This window comes from Danio rerio, chromosome 11 (assembly GCF_049306965.1).
Source record: "Danio rerio strain Tuebingen ecotype United States chromosome 11, GRCz12tu, whole genome shotgun sequence".
In the NCBI taxonomy this organism is placed as follows: Eukaryota; Metazoa; Chordata; class Actinopteri; order Cypriniformes; family Danionidae; genus Danio; species Danio rerio.
The window spans coordinates 3,504,160-3,527,500 of record NC_133186.1 but is presented as its reverse complement, the minus strand read 5'-3'; the positions used below and the strand labels follow the sequence as shown (position 1 = coordinate 3,527,500).

The 23,341-nt window shown below is 40.3% G+C and overlaps 1 protein-coding gene across 1 annotated transcript in view; it reads left to right on the top strand.

The window, feature by feature from the left end:
* The window catches only part of acap3b (ArfGAP with coiled-coil, ankyrin repeat and PH domains 3b), a 113,013-nt gene that overhangs the window by 49,718 nt on the left and 39,954 nt on the right, over positions 1 to 23,341 (top strand). The window contains 5 exon segments of the mRNA NM_001083015.1: positions 3,603 to 3,660; positions 7,490 to 7,609; positions 7,692 to 7,745; positions 22,449 to 22,507; positions 22,735 to 22,918. Of these exon segments, the coding sequence (NP_001076484.1) occupies positions 3,603 to 3,660; positions 7,490 to 7,609; positions 7,692 to 7,745; positions 22,449 to 22,507; positions 22,735 to 22,918 (475 nt within the window).

Below are 23,341 nucleotides of genomic sequence, written 5' to 3'. Positions count from 1 at the left end.
TGGCTTTTAGCTGGAATCTAAACGGGATTAGGAAGGCTTTCAGACGGCGTGAGATTAGATGTGTCATTGTGCATTTGTGAAACTGATGTTCATGAAGCTATGGCCTAATCATAGAGCGTGCTCGCTGCACTGTGAAGTTGGCAAGTCTTAGTCTTTCTATTAGGAACAAATAAGCTCTGAGATCAACCGTAAGTCATTGAAGTCAAAAGGGCAACGGTATAATAAAAGATACATCTCTGTGCAGTCAGCCGTATCCGGTGAACACGGCTTAAAAGCCTCTAGCAGACCTGAGTGCACATCTACTTTATGTGGAGGCTGGTGTGTGGTGTTGTTCATGGGGTGGACTGGAGACGATGTGTGGAATGCGCTGTCTTTGACAGCTTTCCACATAATCTGGCACTTTTACTGATACCAATACTTCAATTTTAATAGGACAATACTCTGATAAAAAGTGTACCATGTAAATAGTAATTTTTATTACATTTATGTGGACCACAGACACCAGTGTCATAAAGTGCGGAGGTTTTTTCTCTCTATTTGGCATGCGGTATCAAACTCCTTTAAAACAGCACTCTTTCACCAGTCTTTACTTTATATTCTGATCCAATTCCTTAATGTTTTTCACTGGGCATGACCAATATGTTCCTGAATGAAAGTGAAACTGCCGAACTATAGTTAAAGTAAAAAAAAATAGAAATGAAACACCCGAAATAACATGAAACTCCGGAGGAAATGTGGATGGAGTGGTAATGCAATGACATTTATTTTAGGTATCAGCCTTATTCCATAATGGATTTAATCAATTATTTCCTCAAAGTTCCTCACACAATCCCCCATAATGACGATCTAAAGTTTTTGAAATTGTTGCACATTTATTAAAAATAAAAAAGCTGTAAAATGAGATGTACATCAGTATTCACAGCCTTTGCCATGAAGCTCTAAATTGAGCTCAGGTACATTCTGCTTCCACTGATCATCATTGAGATGTTTCAGCAGCTTCATTGGAGTGCACCTGTGCTCAATTCAGCTGATTGGACATGATTTAAAAAGGCATTCACCTGTCTATATAAGGTCCCAGGGTTGACAGCACAAACCAAGCATGAAGACAAAGGAATTGTCTGTAGACCTCCGAGACAGGATTGTCTGGTGGCACAAGGCTGGGGAAGACTACAGGAACATTTCTGCTGCACAGAAAGTTCTAATGAGCACAGCGGCCTCCATCATCTGTAAGTGGAAGATGTTTGCAACCACCAGGACTCTTCCTAGAGCTGGCCGGCCATCTAAGCTGATTGATCGGGGGAGCAGGGCCTTAGTCAGGGAAGTGACTAATAACCCGACAGTCACTCTTTCTGACCTCCAGCGTTCTTCTGTGGAGAGAGGAGAACTTTACAGAAGGACAACCATCTGTGCAGCAATCCACCAATCAGGCCACCAATCAGGTAGTGTGGCCAGGTGGAAGACACTTCCCGCCTGGAGTTTGCCAAAAGGCATCTGAAGGACTCTCAGACCATAAGAAACAACCTTCTCTGGTCTGATGAGGCTAAAATTGAACTCTTTGGAGTGAATGCCAGGCGTTACGTTTGGAGAAAAGCAGGCAGAGCTCATCACCAGACTAATACCATCCCTACAGTGAAGCATGCCAGTGGCAGCATCATGCTGTGAGGATGTTTTTCAGCAGCAAGAAGACTAGTCAGGATAGAGGGAAATATGAATGCAGCAATGTACAGAGACATCCTGAATGAAAACCTGCTTCAGAGTGCTCTTGACCTCAGACTGAAGCAACGGTTCATCTTCCAGCAGGACAATGACCCAAAGCACACCACCAAATTATCAATGGAGTGGATGTTCTTGAGTGGCCCAGCCAGACCCCAGACCTAAATCTGATTGAACATCTTGTGGCCAAGCTTGTTGCATCATATTCAAAAAGACTTGAGGCTGTATTTGCTGCCAAAGGTGCATCAACAAAGTATTGAGCAAAGGCTGTGAATACTGATGTACATCTGATTTTTCAGCTTTTTTAATTTTTTATAAATTTGCAACAATTTCAAAAACTCTTTTTTTCACATTGTCATTATTGGGGATTGTGTGTAGAATTTTGAGGAAATAAATTAATTTAAACCATTTTAGAATAAGGCTGTAACATTAAAAATGTGGAAAAGTGAAGCGATATCAATACTTTCCGGATGCACTGTATGCGCTATAACATGTAAAACATGAACATGAAAGAATGTACGTTTAAACCAAGTGTGCCGCAAGCCTGCGTTTGAGTGAAGGTCTCGGCCGTTAGATCGCCCCCTGGGGGCTGGCTGCAGTTCAAGTCATAAAGCCCGCCTCCTCCGTGTTAATGACGAAGACTTGAGCCCAAAAAAAAATAATATTACACTTGCAATAAAATGTCCCGAAAGATGGTTCTGGTCGATTAAGGCACTGGTTATTGTGCTGAAATAGGTGCAGATCTTCATTTTTGTAAACAGTTTGTTTTTAGCAGTAATTTAATGCTGGGCGTGTCATCGTGATTGACAGCTGTGATTGACAGTTTCTCAAAGCAGCGCGTCTGAGCTTCGGCAGGAGACTGAAGTGTTATTTTTCGATTTCTGTGTTATTTTACCATGATAAAATGAGTTCAGCAGTGAACTATAGTTTCTGACATACATGATCCTGGTGGAACACTGTTTATTCGCTAAGGTCAGGGCTTTTTTCGGGCTTTATTAGTTTGCTGATACACGCCTAACCACCCAGATAGCAAAATACACTCGAGCCAGTTCCAGCTAGATTCTAGCCTGCCGGAGACTTACCCCTCAGAGCTCAGACTGACTACCTCTGCTGGACCTTCTCCGGATGCCTGAACTCACTGCCCGATTCCAGCCCGAGTCAATCGAGCCAGATGCGGCGGCCGAGCGAGCCGGCGCTGCCGCATGCGAGCCGGAATCAGCCCGTGACGCCGCGAGTAGGATATGTGCGCTGCGGCCTGGAGCTGGCGCGATTGAATATATAAAACCCTCATATTTGTTAACGTTATTACATCCAGTTGTGTTGATATGACAGCAAACGCATGCTGAGAAGTTTGGGGGGCGTGGTTTATTTTACATAAAGCGTTTGATTGGAAGCTCGACTCCGCTCATTTTCGCGGCTCCTCCTCTGGCTCCATCCGACAGTCCTTCTGCGCATGTCACGGCTCCAATTTCAGCAGTCTTTTGCGACAGTTTGTGCCCGTCAAGCAGGCGTTTTGCCCTCAAGGCGTTCAATGGGAAAAGGGGCTGTCGCGTCGTCCATATTTTTTACAGTCATTGGTGTAAACATAGTGACAAGCCCCAATCCTTGAAAAAAAGGATCAAAATAAATATATTAACGCAATTCAAATATATAAAATATGAACTGATGCATACTTTAAACTTTAATTACATTGTTCAATTAAAATGATTAAAATATTTTTTTTGTCAAATGAAAAGTTTTTCTAGAGTCATCCGCTATAATTTTGTGGCTCAAAAGCATCAGTTTTGGCACTGGTACTGTTTTAAAAGTATCGATTTAGCACCGGTATCGAAATAACCCCAAATGATTCACAACCCTAATAATAATGTGTTTTTCTTGTGTCTTTGCAGGGCGAATATTGATGAAGTAGAGACTGATGTGGTGGAAATCGAAGCCAAGCTTGACAAGGTATGAAAAAACGGTCCCAATTTGTGTACTCGCAGACTATTCTGTGCCTTTTTGTATTCACAACATAGCATATGTACTGTAAGTTATTCAAACTAAAAATTGCAAAGCGATTAAACACCTATACGACGTGCTTATTTAACAACAACAAAATAGCCAGCGCTACATGACAACTTCAGAATAATCTACACAGCTGAGTAAATAGTGTAAGTTCGTGCATAGGGACACATGTCGCCTCATTTAAGAGAGATGTACTGTAGGTCTGATGCCTTCTGAATGCTGAGCTAACTAAGGTCTTGCACATTACCACATGGATCAAACAGCATAACAAATGTGTGCGCCGAGCTAAATCCCAGCTCGTACGCCATACAGGATTAAAGGAGATGGAGAGAGAAACCCATTTAGCTTTAGGATGCTGAATATCTGCATCAGGCATGTGCAGTCTTACAGCTATTTGCTCCTTCAGAATTTAATAAGCAGCTTCCAAATCTGCAGCGTCTGCTTATTATTGCATGCATATTACAACATGAGAAACTTCATAGACCATGTGATAATGTCATTGGCCCTTGAACATTCCCTGCTTCAAACTATATCATAACTGTAACAAGAGGCAATACAATCACATTTTCACGTTAAGACAACTATCATAACATTATTTATCAATATGTGGACCTTTTTGGATTCTCGGAAGCCATGGAAATTAAAAATGTAGAGCAGGAAATACATTAAGAGCGATGCTATTGTTTGCATTCCACAAAATGGTCTATACTTTTAATTTGTGTAATTTAGTGTAAGATGCTCAAATAAAAGGTCAAATAAAAGTTCTAAGATGCTATTCTAGCATTTTAAAAGTAGTGTAATTGTAAACAGGGCTTTTTAAGTCGCTTTAGAGCAAATTAAACTAGTTTTAAACCAAATGAAATTATGCAACAATTTAAAAAATAAATAAATAAATAAAGCTGTTACATTAAAAAAAAAAGAAAAAATGTGGAAAGCGCTATGAATACTTTCCGAATGCACTGTAATATATAAGAACATACATTGTTTACAGAATAAGACTGTATATAAGTATAAATATATAAAGCACAGAACCCAGTCAAGTGCTAAAGTACTATTCGTAGAGTTCAACAGTTTTATCGAGGTAGGAACAAACGAAAGCTTCAGTCTATTGGTTTTACACATTGGCACTATGTTTCCATCCACCTATTTTGCATTTTGCAAATGCGCATAAAAAAAAACAGTTGATGGAAATGCCATGATGCGCATAAATTTTGAAAATGCGCATAAAAAACGTATGCGCCTAACTGGGTAGGGTAAACTTTTTATTCGATAAGAAAAGATGCGCATAAACTGCGATGGAAACACTTTTACACTTTTAACTCCAGCATGCGCATTAAAAAAGGTCATGTGATTTTGTTAAAAGAGATCATGTGATGCTTAAAATGTGTGTGAATGGATAAAACGTCAGGCTGAGAACATTATAAAACATCTGAAATGTTGTTTTGGTCATTATAAAACGCCTTACCGTTTCAGTATTAATGCTATTATATTATTAATGACCTCCAGAATCAAGAGCGCCTGTGCTCCGCGTCTAACACCTTCAAACGCCACTGCGCGCTCACTGCATGTCAGGATTGTCTTCTGAGGCTCATTCATTTAGAAAAGATTGATGCAGCTTCTCCTACTGCAGCAAATGCAGTTTTTACTGTTGATATTTGGCGCCGGTTAATCAGGAAGTGACGATTTTGTTCGCTTTGACTCGTTGGATGGAAACAATGCTTCATTCGCACAACTTTTATGCGATAATCCACTTTTGCGCATAAAGTTTATTCGCATTTTTGGATGGAAACATAGCTTCAGTCTTTTTCCTGATGGTAACAGCTGATATTCACTAAAAAGAGGATGTTTTTAATCAGCGCTAATACGTATCTTTTTTTTAATTACGATTTAGATTTTGTGTTATCTCCACATGCCTAATTAATTTCATTTTTTGTGTGTGTTGTGTATGAGCTTGCTCAATGAACATGAGCAAATGGGTTGTGGTTTCATAAGCCCCTTTCACACATACAGACCTTTGGTGTGTATGTGTGAACAGGTCCTTTTTGAAAATACCGGTAAATTCGTTCTGGCTATTTTCCGGAAAGAGAAGTTGTAACATTACCGGCAATTTGCCGGAATGCTGCGCTGTGTGAACGCAGAAGGAAGATTGCCGGAAAGAGCGCGTGCACGTCTAGAACGTGCTGACGTGAGACGTCTGCTTTAGCCAATCACAACAGTCAGACGCATTTATGTCCGTGCGGTTTGTGAGAATAAAAGCCTTTGAATATTTTACCAGACACATTTAGCTGCTAGAAGTTAGTCAGATCACGTTTATATGTTCTTCTTAATGCCAACTGTGTAAATAATCATCGATGAGATGCTTATGATAAGCCGTTGTTTGTTTACCTTCAAGCTTTGCGTGTGCCTGTGAAACAGCCTGTGAGCGCCAGCACATGCACATATTATGAACATCTCGACATGCGAAAGTGATCCTGCGAAAGTTGTTCACAATATTGATCATCCACAGAGTTTGTAATTTAGTCAAATGTTTACAAATACATGCGCAGCCGTTTAAAGCTCATTTCTGGTTAATGATGTCAGAATTTACCGGTATTTTGGAATGGATGTGTGAATGCCCTTTTCTGGAAAATTTCCGTAACGTCCTCGCCTGTGTGAACAGCGCTTTGTTGAATATACCGGTAAAGTCGTTCCGGAAATTTTCCAGATATTTACCGGTATCACTGTTTGAAAGGGGCTATAGTGTCATATCAAAATTAAGGATTTACCAAATGTATCTCTCCAAACATAAATATATAATTATTTCTTAGCCCCAAAAATTAAAACAAGCAAAATATAGCTGTCCGGTATATTTTTTATGTAACAAAACATTTCTTTAAAAAACAAACAAAACAAACGAAGGCATTTAAAAAAATAATTATTGTTATGTGTCTAAAATTAGCACAATAATCGGTTCTGGGTTCCAGATCACCAGTAATTACACACAAATGGGGAGTTAATCTCCTATTAAAGCAATGCTATTGTAAACAAATGAAAATTAAACCTTATTAACAAGAATAACTAAACAAAAGAAAGCAGGTGAAAAGCATACTGTGTATGAAAGGATGATCACATGGTTAAGGTTAGGCCAATTAATAATCTGTTCAAAGAATGGTTAAAGTGAAAGCAACCGGTGCTGCTTACAAAAAGACAAATCTGGAGCTCTTGAAAGCAGCAAGATTGTGTGGGCATGGGCATAATTTTTTGTCAAGTCTATTTGAAGGAGAACCGATCACACCAGTTGCATTTTTAGGCGTGGTTACTTCACGCAAGGAAACGGGAGCGCGCACGCTTTTTAAACAGTCACACGCATCACATCAGCTGTTAGCGCGATTTTAAGATCACATTTGCATGCATAATGTGTCATCCTTATTGTCGAACCCTGCTTTCAATTTAAAAATAATTTTCAACCAGCCAAAGTGGCTAGTGGTGGTGTCTATCTAACCCCCCAGAGCTGAAATCTGCCTGCATTTGGCGGGTTGGCGGGTGTTAATGTCAAGCACTGATTATTTCATCTTTGCATCAAATTACAAAAGATGAATTACTGCTTATGCGAGGCGTTTCTAATGCAAAGTGTACGGAGGTGGGACGTTAAAAACAGTTTGTTGTACTCTCCCATTCAAGTTCACCCAAACATGATGACTTTTACACTACTGAGAAACCCAGAAATGTGAAAATAGTCCATTGAACATGACAACAAACGCTGTGTTGTGTCTCTTTCTCTCTTTCTGCTAAGCTGGTGAAGCTATGCAGTGGTATGATCGAAGCGGGACGGGCGTACGCCACTGCCAATAAACTCTTCGTCAATGGCATTCGAGACCTGTCTCACCACTGCAAAAAAGAGGAGATGATCTCAGTGAGTTCCCCAGACAACTTCTATCCATCTAACATAAACGACTCAGACAATACTCAGTCCTGGTTATTCTCGTCCTTTTCAGGAATGTCTTGAAAAGTGTGGCGAGAGTCTTCAGGAAATCGTCAACTATCACATGGTAAGACACGTTTCCTCAGGATCACCGCCATAATAAAAAGCACACGCATCTGCGTTCCAGGCATGTGATTCATCGCATGTTAGCATGACCTGTAGTTTTCTCATGGGTGTTTTTTTTATGAAACCGTATTACGTGTGCCGTGGGGCGTAACTCAAGCTGGAGATTGTGGATCTCTTTACACGAGGTGTTTCTCATCATATGTGGCTGATTTATTTGAATGTTTTCTCCCACATGCCACCCAAAACCATCTGCAGAGCCAGAAAAGGCTTCTTAGTGCACTGGAGTTTCGAAACAATTGGCATTTTTGACACTTATATTGTGAAGAGCGTATAATTACGACAGTACATTTTGAAGCGATGGAATTGGAAATGGTTGAAGTTGGATTCAAATGTCAGTTGGGTTCATGATAGATCTGCATGATATCTTGCAGTATGAACAATATTTCTCTATGGCTTAGCATAGTTAAATTGCAATCTGCAATTTATTTAAATACATACATTTTAACACATTTCTGAACATAATAATTTTAATAACTGATTTATTTTATCTTCGCCATGATGACAGCATATAATATTTGACTAGATATTTTTCAAGACATTAGTATTCAGCTTAAAGTGACATTTAAAGGCTTAACTAGGTTAATTAGGTTAAAGTCAGGGTAATTAGGCAAGTCATTATATAACAGTGGTTTATTCTGTAGACTAGAGATACCCAATGTTGGCCCATGGCAACATTTGGTTTAATTTGTGGCGGAGCAAGCCGGTTCCGGATCCGGCACCTCTGAAATCTGATCCGGCACCTCATTTTACGGATCCCCCTCCTCAAACAGCTGTTCACTTTCCTCTGCGTCACCCGCAATTGTCTATAGAACAAACCATCGCTATACAATGACTTGCCTAATTAACCTAGTTAAGCCTTCAAATTGCATTTTAAGCTACGAGTATCTTGAAAAATACGTAGTCAAATATTATTTGTTGTCATTATGACAAAGACAGTAGAAATCAGTTATTAAAAATGAGTTATTAAAACGTTTATGTTTAGAATGTGGATGGGAGACCACATGGGAACCACATGGGAAAGCTAGGTTGCTGCTGGAAGTGGTGTTAGTGAGGCCAGCAGGGGGCGCCCAACCTGCAGTCTGTGTGAGTCCTAATGCTCCAGTATAGTGACGGTGACTCTATATTGCTTAGTGAGCGCCATTTTTTGGATGAGACGTTAAACCGAGGTCCTGACTCTCTGTGGTCGTTAAAAATCCCAGGATGTCCTTCAAAAAAAGAGTAGGGTTTGACCCTGGCATCCTGGCCAGATTTGCCCACTGGCCCCTGTCCATCATGGCATCCTAACCCTTCCCATTTCATAACTGGCTCATCACTCTATCTCCATTCAACCAATCAGCTGGTGTGGGGTGTGCAGTCTGCTGCAAAATGGCTGCCGCCGCATCATCCAGGTGGATGCTGCTCACTGGTGGTGGATGAGGAGATTCCCCCTATGTGTAAAGCATTTTGCGTGCCCAGAAAAGCGCTATATAAATGTAAGGAATTATTATTATTATTATTTATTATTATTATAAATGTGTAGAAGAAATATTCTTTCCCTTAAAAAGAAATTGGGTAAAAATATACTGGGAGGCCAATGCTGTGTTCACACCAGACGCGGAACGCGCGGATAAACAGCGCTATTCGCGCGTAAATTGCCGCGTGAACATTTGAGTTTACTCGCTTCATTCACGCGTCAACCCCCGCTTCATTTGCCCGTCAAATCCGCTTCAATCGCGTGTCAAATTCACTTCAAAACAGACGCGGATTCGCGTGATGGGCAGGGCTTCTTTCTGCCCGGTGACTCTAGCTTCATAGCTAAATGGCTAACATAGATTTTATTAAAAAAATAACCGTGTTTATGTGCTTTATGGAGACTGAAAAACAGCGTCGATACGTTTAGGGTCCTGTATGAGTCCACTGCATCCTTTCAGAGCTGCATCCAGCTCTGTGAGCTCATAAACTCCACCAGAAACTGAACCTGGATGACGGAGACTTTCAGCGGTGCCTCTGACTGAGCCAAGCCCAGATTGATGACTTGTTGTCGCTGTCGACTGGAGGATTTGCCCCGGGACACCATCAACAGGTTCTATGTCACAATCACCCCCCACAAGAGCAAGCTTCTGATTTGTTAACGCGGCGCAAATTTACGCTGAAGTTCAGATTTTCGAACTCGCAAACGTTCAATTCGCCTCGCGCGTATCTCGCTATTTGCACCGCACAATTTGCGTCATTCGCTCCGCGCCATTCACGCGGATCGCGTTGCAGGATGTCTATTCGCGCGTTTGCATTGACTTAACATGTAAATCACTCGCGCTTGACACGCGTTCCGCGTCTGGTGTGCACGCAGCATAATAATTTAGGAGGGCTAACAATTCTCTCAAGTGTATATACAGTGTATATACAGACTTCAAGTGTATATACAGTACAAGATGAATTTCCAATCCGAAAAATATATCGCTCTTTACAATACAGAATTTATTTTTCAGTTTTTCCAGCATTGCACAGTCCTATTGCATGAGCAGCAAACCCCAATGCAAAACAGTCTGTGTCTCATTCACATCAGCAGGTGACTAATCAGATTTATTAGTAAACGTGAGAGTGAATACGTCATGAAGAAAGACTCTCTGGGCGTTTTTGCTTATGCTGTTCTTGTGTAATTGAAAGCAGAGCCCTACATGTCTCCTGTTTCCACAGCCACCTTCACTTTTAAAGAAAGAGGAAATGCCAGCGCTGTGGTATAAAGGACTTGTGGCTTTTTAATTGTCAGCCTGAAAATGACTGATCCCTCCCTGCTTTTGTAGCATCAGCAGCATTTGAAGAGAAACAGTGCACCGTTTCTTCTGTTCTTCGAGTTTCTTTCGCATTCTCACTGTTTTAAGGTTAATTAGACACTGTTTGTTCTGATGATGAACTGCCTTTGTGAAACACGACTGTGGTGAATTCCTGGACTTTTACCAATACACATCCTCAGAAAAGTTGTTTACTTAAATTTGGCATTACAAAAATCTTATGTGCATTACAAGAATCTTATGTGCTTAATCTCTAAATATGACCTTTGTGTAGGATTCAAAATGCACTACCTGACAAAAGTCTTGTCGTTGATCTCAGTTGTAAGAGCAACAAATAATAGCTTGACTTCTAGTTAATCATTTGGAAAAGTGGCAGAAAGTGGATTTTTCAAATGAATCATCTGTTGAGCTGCATCCCAATCATCACAAATACTGCAGAACACCTACTGCAACCAGGATGGAGTCAAGATTGTGACAGAAATCCGTCAAGTTTGGTGAAGGAAAAATCATGGTTTGGGGTTACATTCAGTATGGAGAGATCTACAGAGTGAACGCTAAAATCAACAGCCTTTGAACCATGCCCTCTTATTGCACTTTTTGGACTTTCCCAGAATATAGTAGGGTTATCAAGCTGTACTGCAAACGCCCTTGCATTTTTGACACTGTTAGCAAGACGTTGTATTCTGTTATTATGGAAACAAAGATTTCCTCCGAGTTTTGACAACTGGTTGCGAGACGCAATGAGCTTCATCCACTTGGAAAAAATTAGGTTTACAATAAATGGCAATACTAGGGCCTTTTCTGAAACATGGGACCCATTTAGACTTTTTTTTCTGAGCATGTCACATGATTAGGTACTTCATTAATATCCGAGGACTCGTTTTTTATAATTTTGAGTTATTTATTAAATTTTTATTTTTATAGTTTATTCATTTTATTTACTTAATTGTTTTTATTTATTTGATTATTATTTTGTTATTATGGTAAGTAATTTTTTTCTTCTTTCTTTAAATGATAAATGTAATTTCAATTTATGTTATGTAGAGGGTAGGGGTGGGAATAATATCTGTTTAAATTTCTCTGTAAAAATACTTTGTTATATCTGAAAAGTTTAATAAACAAATAAAAAATAAAAAAATCAACAGCCTGAGGTATCAAGACATTTGTGCTTAATTACAGTACAAACCACAGGAGAGGGCAAATTCTCCAGCAGGATAGCGCTCCTTCTCATACTTCAGCCTCCACATCAAAGCTCCTGAAAGCAAAGAAGGTCAAAGTGCTCCCTGATTGGCCAGCCCAGTTACCAGATATGAACATTATTGAGCATGTCTGGGGTAAGATGAATGAGGAGGCATTGAAGATGAATCCAAAGGATCTTGATGAACTGGGAGTCCTGCAAGAACGCTTTCTTTGCCATTCCAGATGACTTTATTAATAAGTAATTGGAGTCATTGCAGAGATGTATGGATGCAGTCCTCCAAGCTCATGATGGAGTCAGACACAATATTCATTCTGTTTCATCTGCAGCAGGACTTTATATTCTATACTGGACATTATTTCTGTTCAGTGATGAGACTTTTGTCTAAGCAAAGTCAGACCTTACTGTACTAATGAAATCATTAAAAATCAAGGCATGATCATATTTTATTTTGGTAAAATAAGCGTAATCTAATGGCCTTTGCCTTTCATATAAGCCACTTTTGATACCAAAGGATCAACTAGAAGTCAAGTTATCATTTGTTGTTCCTAAATCTCGTATAGGCGACAAGACTTTTGTCAGGTAGTGTATGCCATGTATATAGATATGTATACGTGTACATAAAAGAAATCTCCACAGAGTAGAACATTGAACTACTTTGAACTAAATTGGCCGTTGTGTATGAGTGTGAAGTACTGGGTTGCGGCTGAAAGAGCATCAGCTGCGTAAAACACATGCTGGAATAGCTGGCGGTTCATTCTGCTGTGGCGACCCCTGAAATAGAGACTAAGCCGAAGGAAAACGAATGAATGAAAGTTATCTACCCACCTCATGTGATTGAAGTCCTTGCGCATATGGTGGTTTTCCCTCTATTCATCCCAGAACAGGTGTCTGTCTATGGGAGGAATGACAGATAAAGGCTGTGCGCTGAAAGCACATTACTTTAATTCACTCCTCTTGTTCCTGCTCACTGCTGTTTTTCCTGGGTCAAAGCTGTTAACCTGCCACTCTATAAATCTGAAGCCTGGCGGTTTTACTCTGGATCTAATCCTTCTGCCTCATAAATCCAGAACGCCCATCGCTGCCAGGTCCTGCGACCATAAGAGGAGATTTTGTGTAGGCAAAATTCATTGACACCCCATGTGTTTGTTTCTTGTTCGTAATGCAACAGCCACATGCAAAACAGGCTCATTGTTAATACGTACCCCTGTATACATTTCTGGAGAGCACGATTTATGTAGCCAGACGTATGTATGGCTGCATTTTGTCTTTAAAGCGAACGCTATTGGGCGGTATGATGTCGATGGCTTCTGTTTCATCTACAACAGGGGTGTCAAACTCAATTCCTGGAGGGCCGAAGCCCTGCACAGTTTAGTTCCAACCCTGCTCCAACACACTTACCTGTAGGTTTCAAACAAGCCTGAAGAACTCAATTAGTTTGATCAGGTGTGTTTAATTAGGGTTGGAACTAAACTGTGCAGAGCTGCGGCCCTTTTGGAACTGAGTTTGACACCTGTGACCTACAAGCTCTTGTGTATTCTATAGTCTGTGTGGACAACCAGCTAGTCTTGCTATAGCTACCACACAAGATTTGATGACACGATATAAAACGTTATAAACCCTTACTTTCATTTATTATTACAAGTTCCAGCTATTGTACAATGTTTACTGCAGTTCTTATGGTATTTTACCTCCTGCTAAAATCTTCTGAATTCCCCACGTGCTGCGTTATGTAACAAGCGCGAATCCAGACGTAAGAATTGGGTAATCTTCATCATTTCAAGATTTTCATTGTTTTGCTCGATACCACAACTGAGGATCTGAAATCCAGCTTGCTTTCTTTCTACTTAAAAGCGACAGAGAACTCTTTGACCGCTGTTATTGATCTTGTCCTCTTCCTGCGATGTCCCAGCATGCTTTCTGCAACACGTTTTTTGAATTAAACCAACTCAAGTGTACAGTTCATGAATGGCCCAGCCGTTTGGCAGTCGGGTCTTGTAAAGCGGTCTCGTATGGAACAGATTTTTTTTTTGTGTGTGTGTGTTTTATGCAGGAAGTCAAAAGCTGAGCAGGCAGTTCAGAGTCGCATGTAGACCAGTCCAACAGCTTGCAGCCAAGTGCTGAACATGCTGTCTGCCTCGAAAGCATGTCACTTCCATTACTGCTCCAGCCAAAAGAGGCTACCATCTGATTCCCCTCATGGAAGACTTGGTTGTGACTATTTGCCTTTCTGTGGCCAGCCGTCCTCTTTGACCTGATTGTATTTGAGCGATTATATGCAAATGTCAGCCTTGCAATGGAGTTCTTTGTGTAAGCAAGTATTTTACAGTACTTTAAATATAATTAAAAATGTCTCTATCAAATATAATAGTTTGAAAGCATTGACAAAGTCACACAGGTGGCAATTTCACATCGGGAACATCCTTGACCATAATTTTTGTACTTTCTTCAGTGTTGGGCAGTAGCCTCGCTACAAGTAGTGACGGTAGCTTAACTGCATTTCTCAGTAGCGTGGCGGTAACATTGCTACTTTCTAAAGGCTGATTTATACTTCTGCGTTAAACGCCGGCGTATGCTACGGTGCTGACGCATAGCCCTTCACCGTGGCCATCGGCGTCACTGACGTGGACCTCTCAAAAAATGTAACTACACGTCGCAACGACGCGTAGCGCAAGCTCTGTGATTGGTCGGCTTGGTAGCACTGATGAGTCTGGGCGGGACCGAGAGCCGCGCGAATGGCGCGAGCGATTGTTTACAAGTGTGGAGTCCCGTGAAGGAGCTCCGGATGGAAAGTTTTGTTTTGTGTTTACCTCATAGTTAAAGTTGTTGCACGTCCGCCGGTTCCTGCCTCAAAATGAGCGAGTTTGAGCCACTTGTACATTCAGGAAGTGTTCAGGAAACGCAAAACAGCAGCGAAGAAACTCGACACAGAGGAAGATTTACACCTCACTGCCAACTAGCGTTTCGGAAGTGTTAATGCAGACCAACAGAGACAGCGCGCAGAAGTATAAATGCACAGCCACGCGCGTTGCCTCTGCGCCGTGAGTTACGCCGGTCACTTGACGCAGAAGTATAAATCAGGCTTAAATCAAATAGCTTTTCAGTAGCAAAGCTATTTTATTAGTCAATTAGTGCAGTAGCGTCCACACAAGCTACATTTACCAATCGCGGATCAAAAAGTGACGGCACCAACATTCACAGAGCTGTGAGGCTGGTGTGTAGCCAATTAAAGTAAATACATATGATGGCGAGAACTTTTTGGTGCCAACCAACTAGGCTAACACGAGAAATTTGCCTAATGGAAACATGACTGAGGGCGAGGAGTAATTTTAACCGGTAACTAGTTCAACCGGTTCACTTAAGATCCGATTAAAAAGAATGATTCGTTCGCGATCGCTAATACAGAAATAAAACCAGTTATTGTGCACAAATGTGTTAAATTAATACTTTGAAGTGTCTGCTCGGGTCGAGTTTAATGTTGTCATCGTACTACTGTCATGTCCAGCTGTTGTTGTTTTTTCGCTGGAGCAACAGCGAGGATGACTGGAGGAGAACCAGTTTGATCTGGACAATGGCAGCAGGATTACAGACTCTGAGGTGCCGTACGGGTCAAACACCTGCAGCCTGAAGTAAATAGATTTACTTCTAAAAGGCTTACATTTATTCATGTATGGTCGCCACAGCGGAACAAACCGCCAACTTATCCAGCAAATTTTTACGCAGCGGATGCTCTTCCAGCCGCAACCCATCTCTGGGAAACATCCACACACACATTCACACACACACTACGGACAATTTTAGCCCACCCAATTCACCTGTACCGCATGTCTTTGGACTGTGGGGGAAACCGGAGCACCCGGAGGAAACCCACGCGAAGGCAGGGGAGAACATGCAAACTCCACACAGAAACGCCAACTGAGCCGAGGTTCGAACCAGCAACCCAGCGACCTTCTTGCTGTGAGGCGAAAGCACTACCTACTGCGCCACTGCCTCGCCCAAAAGGCTTACAGTATCTATTAAATACATTCACAAAGATGGAAATGAAGGAGGTTTTTGCTATAATTTTAGTTAGTTTCAGTTAGTTTTGTATGTACACAGTACAGTTTCAGATCTAGTTTTTTTTACTTATTTTTATTTCAGTTAACGAAAATTTAAAGCAAGCTGCGTTCCAGTCCAGTTCAACTTTATTATGTCAATGTCTCTGACACCGCCTGCAGTCTTATTTATCAACTTGATAGCAACCGTCTTTTTAAAGACGGTTCTTCTTAACAAAGTTTAGGGCTAGTCAAGATTAAATTGCATGTTTGAGCAGTCTCAAATGTCTTAAAATACGTCAGTGTAATTTTTTTGTCTCCAGGTACACACCAGTAATATATTTTTCTAAGGCCATTTTTATAAATATGGCTTAAATAGCCTAATTTAACTAAGTCCTAGTCCTGGCTTGATCTAAGCCCTGCTTGTGAAACTGGGCCCTAGAGTGTAATGTAACTGATGTGTTTTATGTCGTAGAGTAAATTGTGAAAGTATCTTGAGTTTGTGTTAGCCACGGACCTTATTTAAGCAAATTAGCCGAAATCCTATTAAAAACAACGTTGGGACGAGGGAACTGGAACTGCTGAAATGCTAACTCGCTTCCGGGTTTTTGCATACGAATCGACGTCAGTTTCTCCACTCTATTGATTTCCTAAAGAAGCACGTTTCCTGTCCGCTACATCCTGGTCCTCTCATTTCAATCAACATCTGACTCCACATACACTTCAGTGGTTTTGGTGCCCACTCATTAATGTCTTTCGTTTTTTCCTCTCGTTCACTCATGCTTTGTTCCACTGCTGAATCTCTGATGCTTCACTGACTCCTCAGCTCTGTGTCTGGCTCTACATAAAAAGCCTGTGCTTTCTGAAGTACATGTACCGCCGGCTGCAGGCCACGATTAAACCTCCTCTCACACACACATACACACACACACACACTCAAATCTGTGTGCGCCTGCAGTCACTCATCATCTTCAGAGTCCTGTCGTGCTCTTGATGTCTTTCTCTGAATGTTACCCAAGGTAAAGCTTTGCGGTTCTCCACAGATCTGAGGTGAAACCCAATTAAAGAGAGCTCTCACAGGCAGGAGGAAACGAGAATCTGAAAGAGGTGTGATTTCGGTGTCTGGAGATGCCACCGCAATGTAGAATCATTAAGTGCTTAGTAAAGCATGCTGGTTAATTACCCTGCCGAGCAGTGTTCAACACGGACACCCATCCTTAAACGCTTTAACCAGACTTTATTACGCGGCTGTCTGGAAAATTTGATTGTAATTGGTCAGTTGCTACATTCCAAGGTATGTTTTTGCCAGATAACAACCGCTGAAACTAATTACACAGACTCATCCAGGTACTTTGGATCATCTTGATCATCAGTGAATATGCTTTAATACATATTTATATGCCTATTTATTATACCAGTGGTCCCAAATTCCCTGGGTCATAGGCCGGACAAGAAATTCTTAATTATTTTTGTTTTATTTGTTATCGAAGTCTCTTTAAACAAATCCCTAAACGATCTTTTATTTTGAAAAATCTTTTATTTTGAATTTTATTTTGAATTTTTGTATTCTCCCGGTTACATTTCAGTCACTTGAGTGCCAAAATTTAACCCACAAGCTAGAAAAATGAGTAAGAAACAGATTTCTTTGTCTTCAGATGACAGGAGCTACAACCGCGAAAATATGAAGCGCTGAAGATGAGAAAGCGAAAATAACACTGACAGATCTTGTTTTAGAAACCACCTAAAGTTACTAATAATGGCACATCTTAGTAGTAATCATGTGCTGTATGTTAATCCACCATTTACACTTTTCCAAGAGTGGATTAAAGACTTCCAGTGGCTTCAAGTCCGCTATGAAAATAACTAAAGCCGTTCACTGTAAAGTCTGTGGGACGGGGTTTGCAGGTAACAGTGTTTGCCACTAAATCTACAGATTTTAAGTGCGAGAGGTGCTATATAATCCTTAATTTAATCCTTACGCTGCTGTCAGCTGTACAAGCGGCAGCCATATGTAAAATTTCACAGCTCATGTAAAGGCCGTTATTGCTATTAAGATGAGATGCAAATAATAAGTTGTATATCAAAATAAATGGGCGGGGCGATGGATTGCGATGCCGGCTCAGCATCGTGAAGTTTATCAGCCATCGGCAATGGACGATGGCATCGTCTATCGACCCAAACCCAATAAGTAGTGTTTTGAATTTAATAAAAGCATAATAATCATGATTTATGAAGTCATGATTATTCTTCTGACTATAATTGTACAACCAAAGTCTATAATCGTTGCATCCCTAATTGTTACGCGGTTGAAAACATAATAAATGAATGTGTCTGAATGTAGAAGAAGCCTACTTAATCAATGCACTGATTTTGATGTGCTTCGAAATACAACATTTGAATATGTTTGTAAAAAATATCCCATTGTATAATGCAGTAATGTTATGTAAGTTCAAAATACAATAAATCAGGGGTTCTCAACTGGTTTAACATAAAAAAATCACAAAGACTTATAAATAAACAATATTTTATTGCTATCATTTAACAAAATGTAAAAAAAATTAGAAATATTACAAAGTAAAAACGTCAAATACTGTAAACAGTGGTTAGGAAAGGTTCAGTTACCATGAACTAAACTGAACTGTTAATAAAACATGTCTGGTTTCTAAATGTCGTGTTAATTTAGAAGGTTTCGAGCTCTCTTGTGAGAGCACCTCGCTACTTATGACACACTGAGGTTTAAAGTCTTTTTTGTCGTCAATATATGTAAATCCATACTTTACATATTCAGGGTCGTACTTGCGCTTCGACATATTTGTTGCTATATTTAAATTAAATTTCACATGTCAAACGGTAGGGTTGTCGTGCACGCATTTCAAAATAAAAGTCAAAACAAGTTAAAAATTAAACTTTTGTTGTTTTTTTGACCACACACTGAAAATGTTCTCGCGACCCACCAGTTGAGAAACACTGCAATATATCAATGTTTAATTTAGACATCACTTACATTGCAAGTCATATCTCTCCGGTCCCTCATTTGGGATGCTTTTCATGAACTGGCCCCCATGACATAGCCCTGCCTTAAAGCATGATATAAACAGAAATGTGAGCAATTTTCACCGTTGCAATCCTGCTCATCAGTATTGACATAGCAGCAAGCAGGGGCACAACCACACATTTACTGAAGGGTATGCGGATTCAAGTTTTGCACCCTGTAAAATGTTTAGTGTAGAAAATATACAAAGACAAACTGCCTAAAATTTTCTACTTTATCAAAACTTTACTGGCAAACTTTTTTTAACTAAAATTAAAATAGTTTTGACCAAAAAAAGTAGCCAAAAGGCCTGATGTATCATTATGATACATAATAAATGTATAAAAACATGTATATGGTATAAAAATAGATCTTGATTTAAAGAGTAATAAACATTTCAGTTCCAAAAAATGTGAATGTTATGACTCATTATGACTTATTTTGAATCATTATAACCAAGTATATAAAATTCATATAGGGGGATTTTAAATCCAAATATTATTTTCTATTTTATCTGAAATATGTTCAGGTATGTACTTGCATAATATATACATTTTGTGTGCTCCCTCTTATTTCAGCAAATTAATTAATTAATATTTTTTCAGATTAATCTTACAAGTTTTGACCTCGACTGTTCTGTATTTATGATTTGACAGTTTATTTTGATAAAAATATAAAAAATGTAAACAGTTACATCTACATAAATACTTTAAACATGGCTGTGTGACTGAATGTCATTGTGTTAAATGATTTTGAATGAAAATGTGTGCGCCAACATAAGCAACTCATTCATTTTCTTGTCGGCTTAGTCCCTTTATTAATCCGGGGTCACCACAGCGGAATGAACCGCCAACTTTTCCAGCAAGTTTTTACGCAGCGGATGCCTTTCCAGCCGCAACCCATCTCTGGGAAACATCCACACACACACACACACACACTACGGACAATTTAGCCTAACCAATTCACCTGTACCACATGTCTTTGGACTGTGAGGGAAACCGGAGCACCCGGAGGAAACCCATGCGAATGCAGGGATAACATTCAAACTCCACACAGAAACGCCAATTGAGCCGAGGCTCGACCCAGCGACCTTCTTGCTGTGAGGCGACAGCACTACCTACTGCGCCACTCCTTCGCCCCCTACGTATGCAACACATGGTATAATTTTTATTTAATAAAATACAATATAATACTTTCATAAAATGTTAAACATTTTTAACACAACATATTTATTTATTTTTATTTTTGGAAACTATTAATAAGCATAATTTCAAAAATCATGTGTGGCGCACCTATGCATATACTGCATACTCCCTCTTTGCGCCACCGACAGCAAGCATCCCTAATGAAAGAATTGGGACATTTAAACTGCTTGAATGAAAAAAGAAATGCTGATTCCAGTCTAGTCCTTTGTAAAAATGCAAAGGCTGGGACTTGATGAAAGCGCTCAAAATGCAAATGCCTGAGCGTCTCTGCTTCATCTTCTCCCAGTTCTTCCTCTCTCACATGCTGGCTTTACCCTGCAGACACGCTGCCCTCCTGCTGCATGTGACAGCCTCTATCACATGCTCTCCCATTCAGCTTATACATTATTTCAGCCTCAGAAATACGGATGAGAGCAGCATGGAGGCCCGTTCTGCTGACATCATGTATGATCCGCACTGACAGACTTGTCATTTTTACAGCCTTCATTGAGAGCTTTCCTCAGCAGAGCCTGGGGCTGAGCGCATGTGCACGCTGTAGTTTTTGTGACCTGGATGACGTTGGTGTGTAATGTCGCTCTGCCAGCTCGTGTGGGATGCATCTGTGAGGTGCTTAACCCCTGACCGTGACGTTTGAATGTGTGTGTGTGTGTGTGTGTGTGTGAGGCTCTTTAGCTTCAGTCGATCTGCTTTACGCACACTAAGCTTCAACCGCCCTGCCATCTGCTGGTGATGTAAGAGAAATGCATCTTTTATCTACCATAACTCCATAACTCAGTTTTCCCACGTGTCATGGAATTTTCTAGAATATCATGGTGTATTAAAAAGTCAATTCCACACATTGAAAGTCAGGGAACTGCATGTAATATTTTGGTCATCGTGGATTTTCAGGTATTTTTGCTTTTCATTTTAAAATGTTTTTTCTGTACTTTGTTTTTATCCTGTCATTTCATGTGTTTTGCCTATGGGGTATATGCCGAAGCATGCTAATAGGACTTTTAATTTGCCAGTAACCTGGGTTAAGCGCCAATGCAAAATCCGGTGCGTTTAAGGTCTGTTTTCTTCAAAAATAAGCGATCTCCAGTAGCTGAGTGAAATCCGATTTAAAGTGGGTCTCAGATTGTACAAGAAGCACTGCATTAAATTACATTTCCCCCGCCATATCTTTATAATATGAGCATTTATTTTACCCCAGTATATTCAATAGAGCTTCTGCGTTAGCCTGCCGATTCTGACGGGCGCGTGCGAGTAAACGGCTTTTTGTCTCGTTTTACGCTTGAGCAACTAAATAAATGCTAAAGTTTATTTAACTGAATGTATTTTAATGACATTACAACATCGATGCTGTATAAGGAACCGTATAAAATGGGAAAAAGCTCACAATAACAGGTCACCGGAAGTGTATCAGCATGGGAACAGCACTAGCTCGGCATATACCCTATTGTTATGGTTTGGATATGCTGTTTAGTGCTCAACCAGTACCTGAATTTTGTGGCGGGAAAATTCATTCATTCATTCATTTTCTTGTCGGCTTCGTCCCTTTATTAATCCGGGGTCGCCACAGCGGAATGAACTGCCAACTTATCCAGCAAGTTTTTACGCAGCGGATGCCCTTCCAGCCACAACCCATCTCTGGGAAACATCCACACACACATTCACACACACTCGTACACTACAGACAATTTAGCCTACCCAATTCACCTGTACCGCATGTCTTTGGACTGTGGGGGAAACCGGAGCACCCAGAGGAAACCCACGCGAAGGCAGGGAGAACATGCAAACTCCACACAGAAACGCTAACTGAGCTGAGGTTCGACCCAGCGACCTTCTTGCTGTGAGGCAACAGCACTACCTACTGCGCCACTGCCTCGCCGTGGGAAAAATTATTATTGATAAAAGATTATTGCCTAAAGTTGTTATTATTGTTAAAGATGTTTAATCCTAATATATAATTTAATATATTAAGTTTAAACATCTTAGATAATTATATTAATAATTAGAACAATAGATGAAGCATTTGACCACCCCATAACGGTTCATACCATTGAATTCTTAAAAATATTGTTTTAATTAATTTCAATTAATCTTTATTTCTCTAGCGCTTTTACAATGTAGATTGTGTCAAAGCAGCTTAACATAGAAAGTCTAGTAAACTGAAACTGTGTCAGTCCAGTTTTCAGAGTTGAAGCTTAGTTTAGTTCAGCTCCGCAAGTCCCAAGACCAAGCAAGCCAGTGGCGATACCATCTACAGTACCACTGTGAACTGTTTTAATTATAGGGGTCAAACCCACCCAAACCCCCTCTGATTTCAACCTACTCCTGTTTTATTCAGAGTACCATTATAGCCACTTCCTCAATATATATTTTTAACAACTCACACGTTTTTTTTTTTTCTTGCTTATCTCTTGCAGATCCTGTTCGATCAGGCCCAGAGATCCGTAAAGCAACAGTTGCACAGTTTTGTGAAGGAGTGAGTTGCATCTTATGATTTCTCTCTCTTTTTACTCTGGAGCCCAGCTGTGTCCAGCTAAGATCAGACTAAAAATGGCTAATACCAGCCTGGAAATGGCCCAAACCCCTTTAATAGGTCGACCAGCTAAAACCAGCCAACCATCTTAGGCTGGTTTAAGCTGTTTTATTCAGCAGCAAGTCCTCATTGATTTTGCATGTCTGACTCTGTGATGTGTGTCTGCGCAGGGATGTTCGTAAGTTTAAAGAGACGAAGAAGCAGTTTGATAAGGTGCGGGAGGATATGGAGATCGCCCAGGTGAAGAACGCGCAGGCGCCCCGCAACAAACCACACGAGGTGGAGGAGGCGACCAGCACCCTCATCACCACCCGCAAGTGCTTCAGACACCTCGCCCTCGACTACGTACTGCAGGTAAAGAGAACTGGGTATATTTCAGACAAGGGAGCATGATTCCCGTTGATCTATTGTTTCATACATCAGGCCCGTAGCCAGCCTGGTGAAAGCGGTGGTTGTTTTTTCTTAAGTAGTGGACCTTTTTGCAGTTATTTACTTCATTTTCTATTTAATCATGAGCTTTTAATGCATTTAGTGACATTTTAAGCACTGTTTTTTTTGTATTAGCTTGTCGGATTGTCATCATAGCATAGCACATGTTTTGATCTACCAAAAACCTTTCCTAAAGATTCAGAATAAAGAAATATGAAAAAAAAATACTTATTGATTTACATTAATTACATCATGCATCATATTTATATGTAACTAAAGGTTGCAGGTTTTAATCCTAAAATGCTTTCCATACAAGCAGCTACTAATACACCTCTCTTAATAATTTTC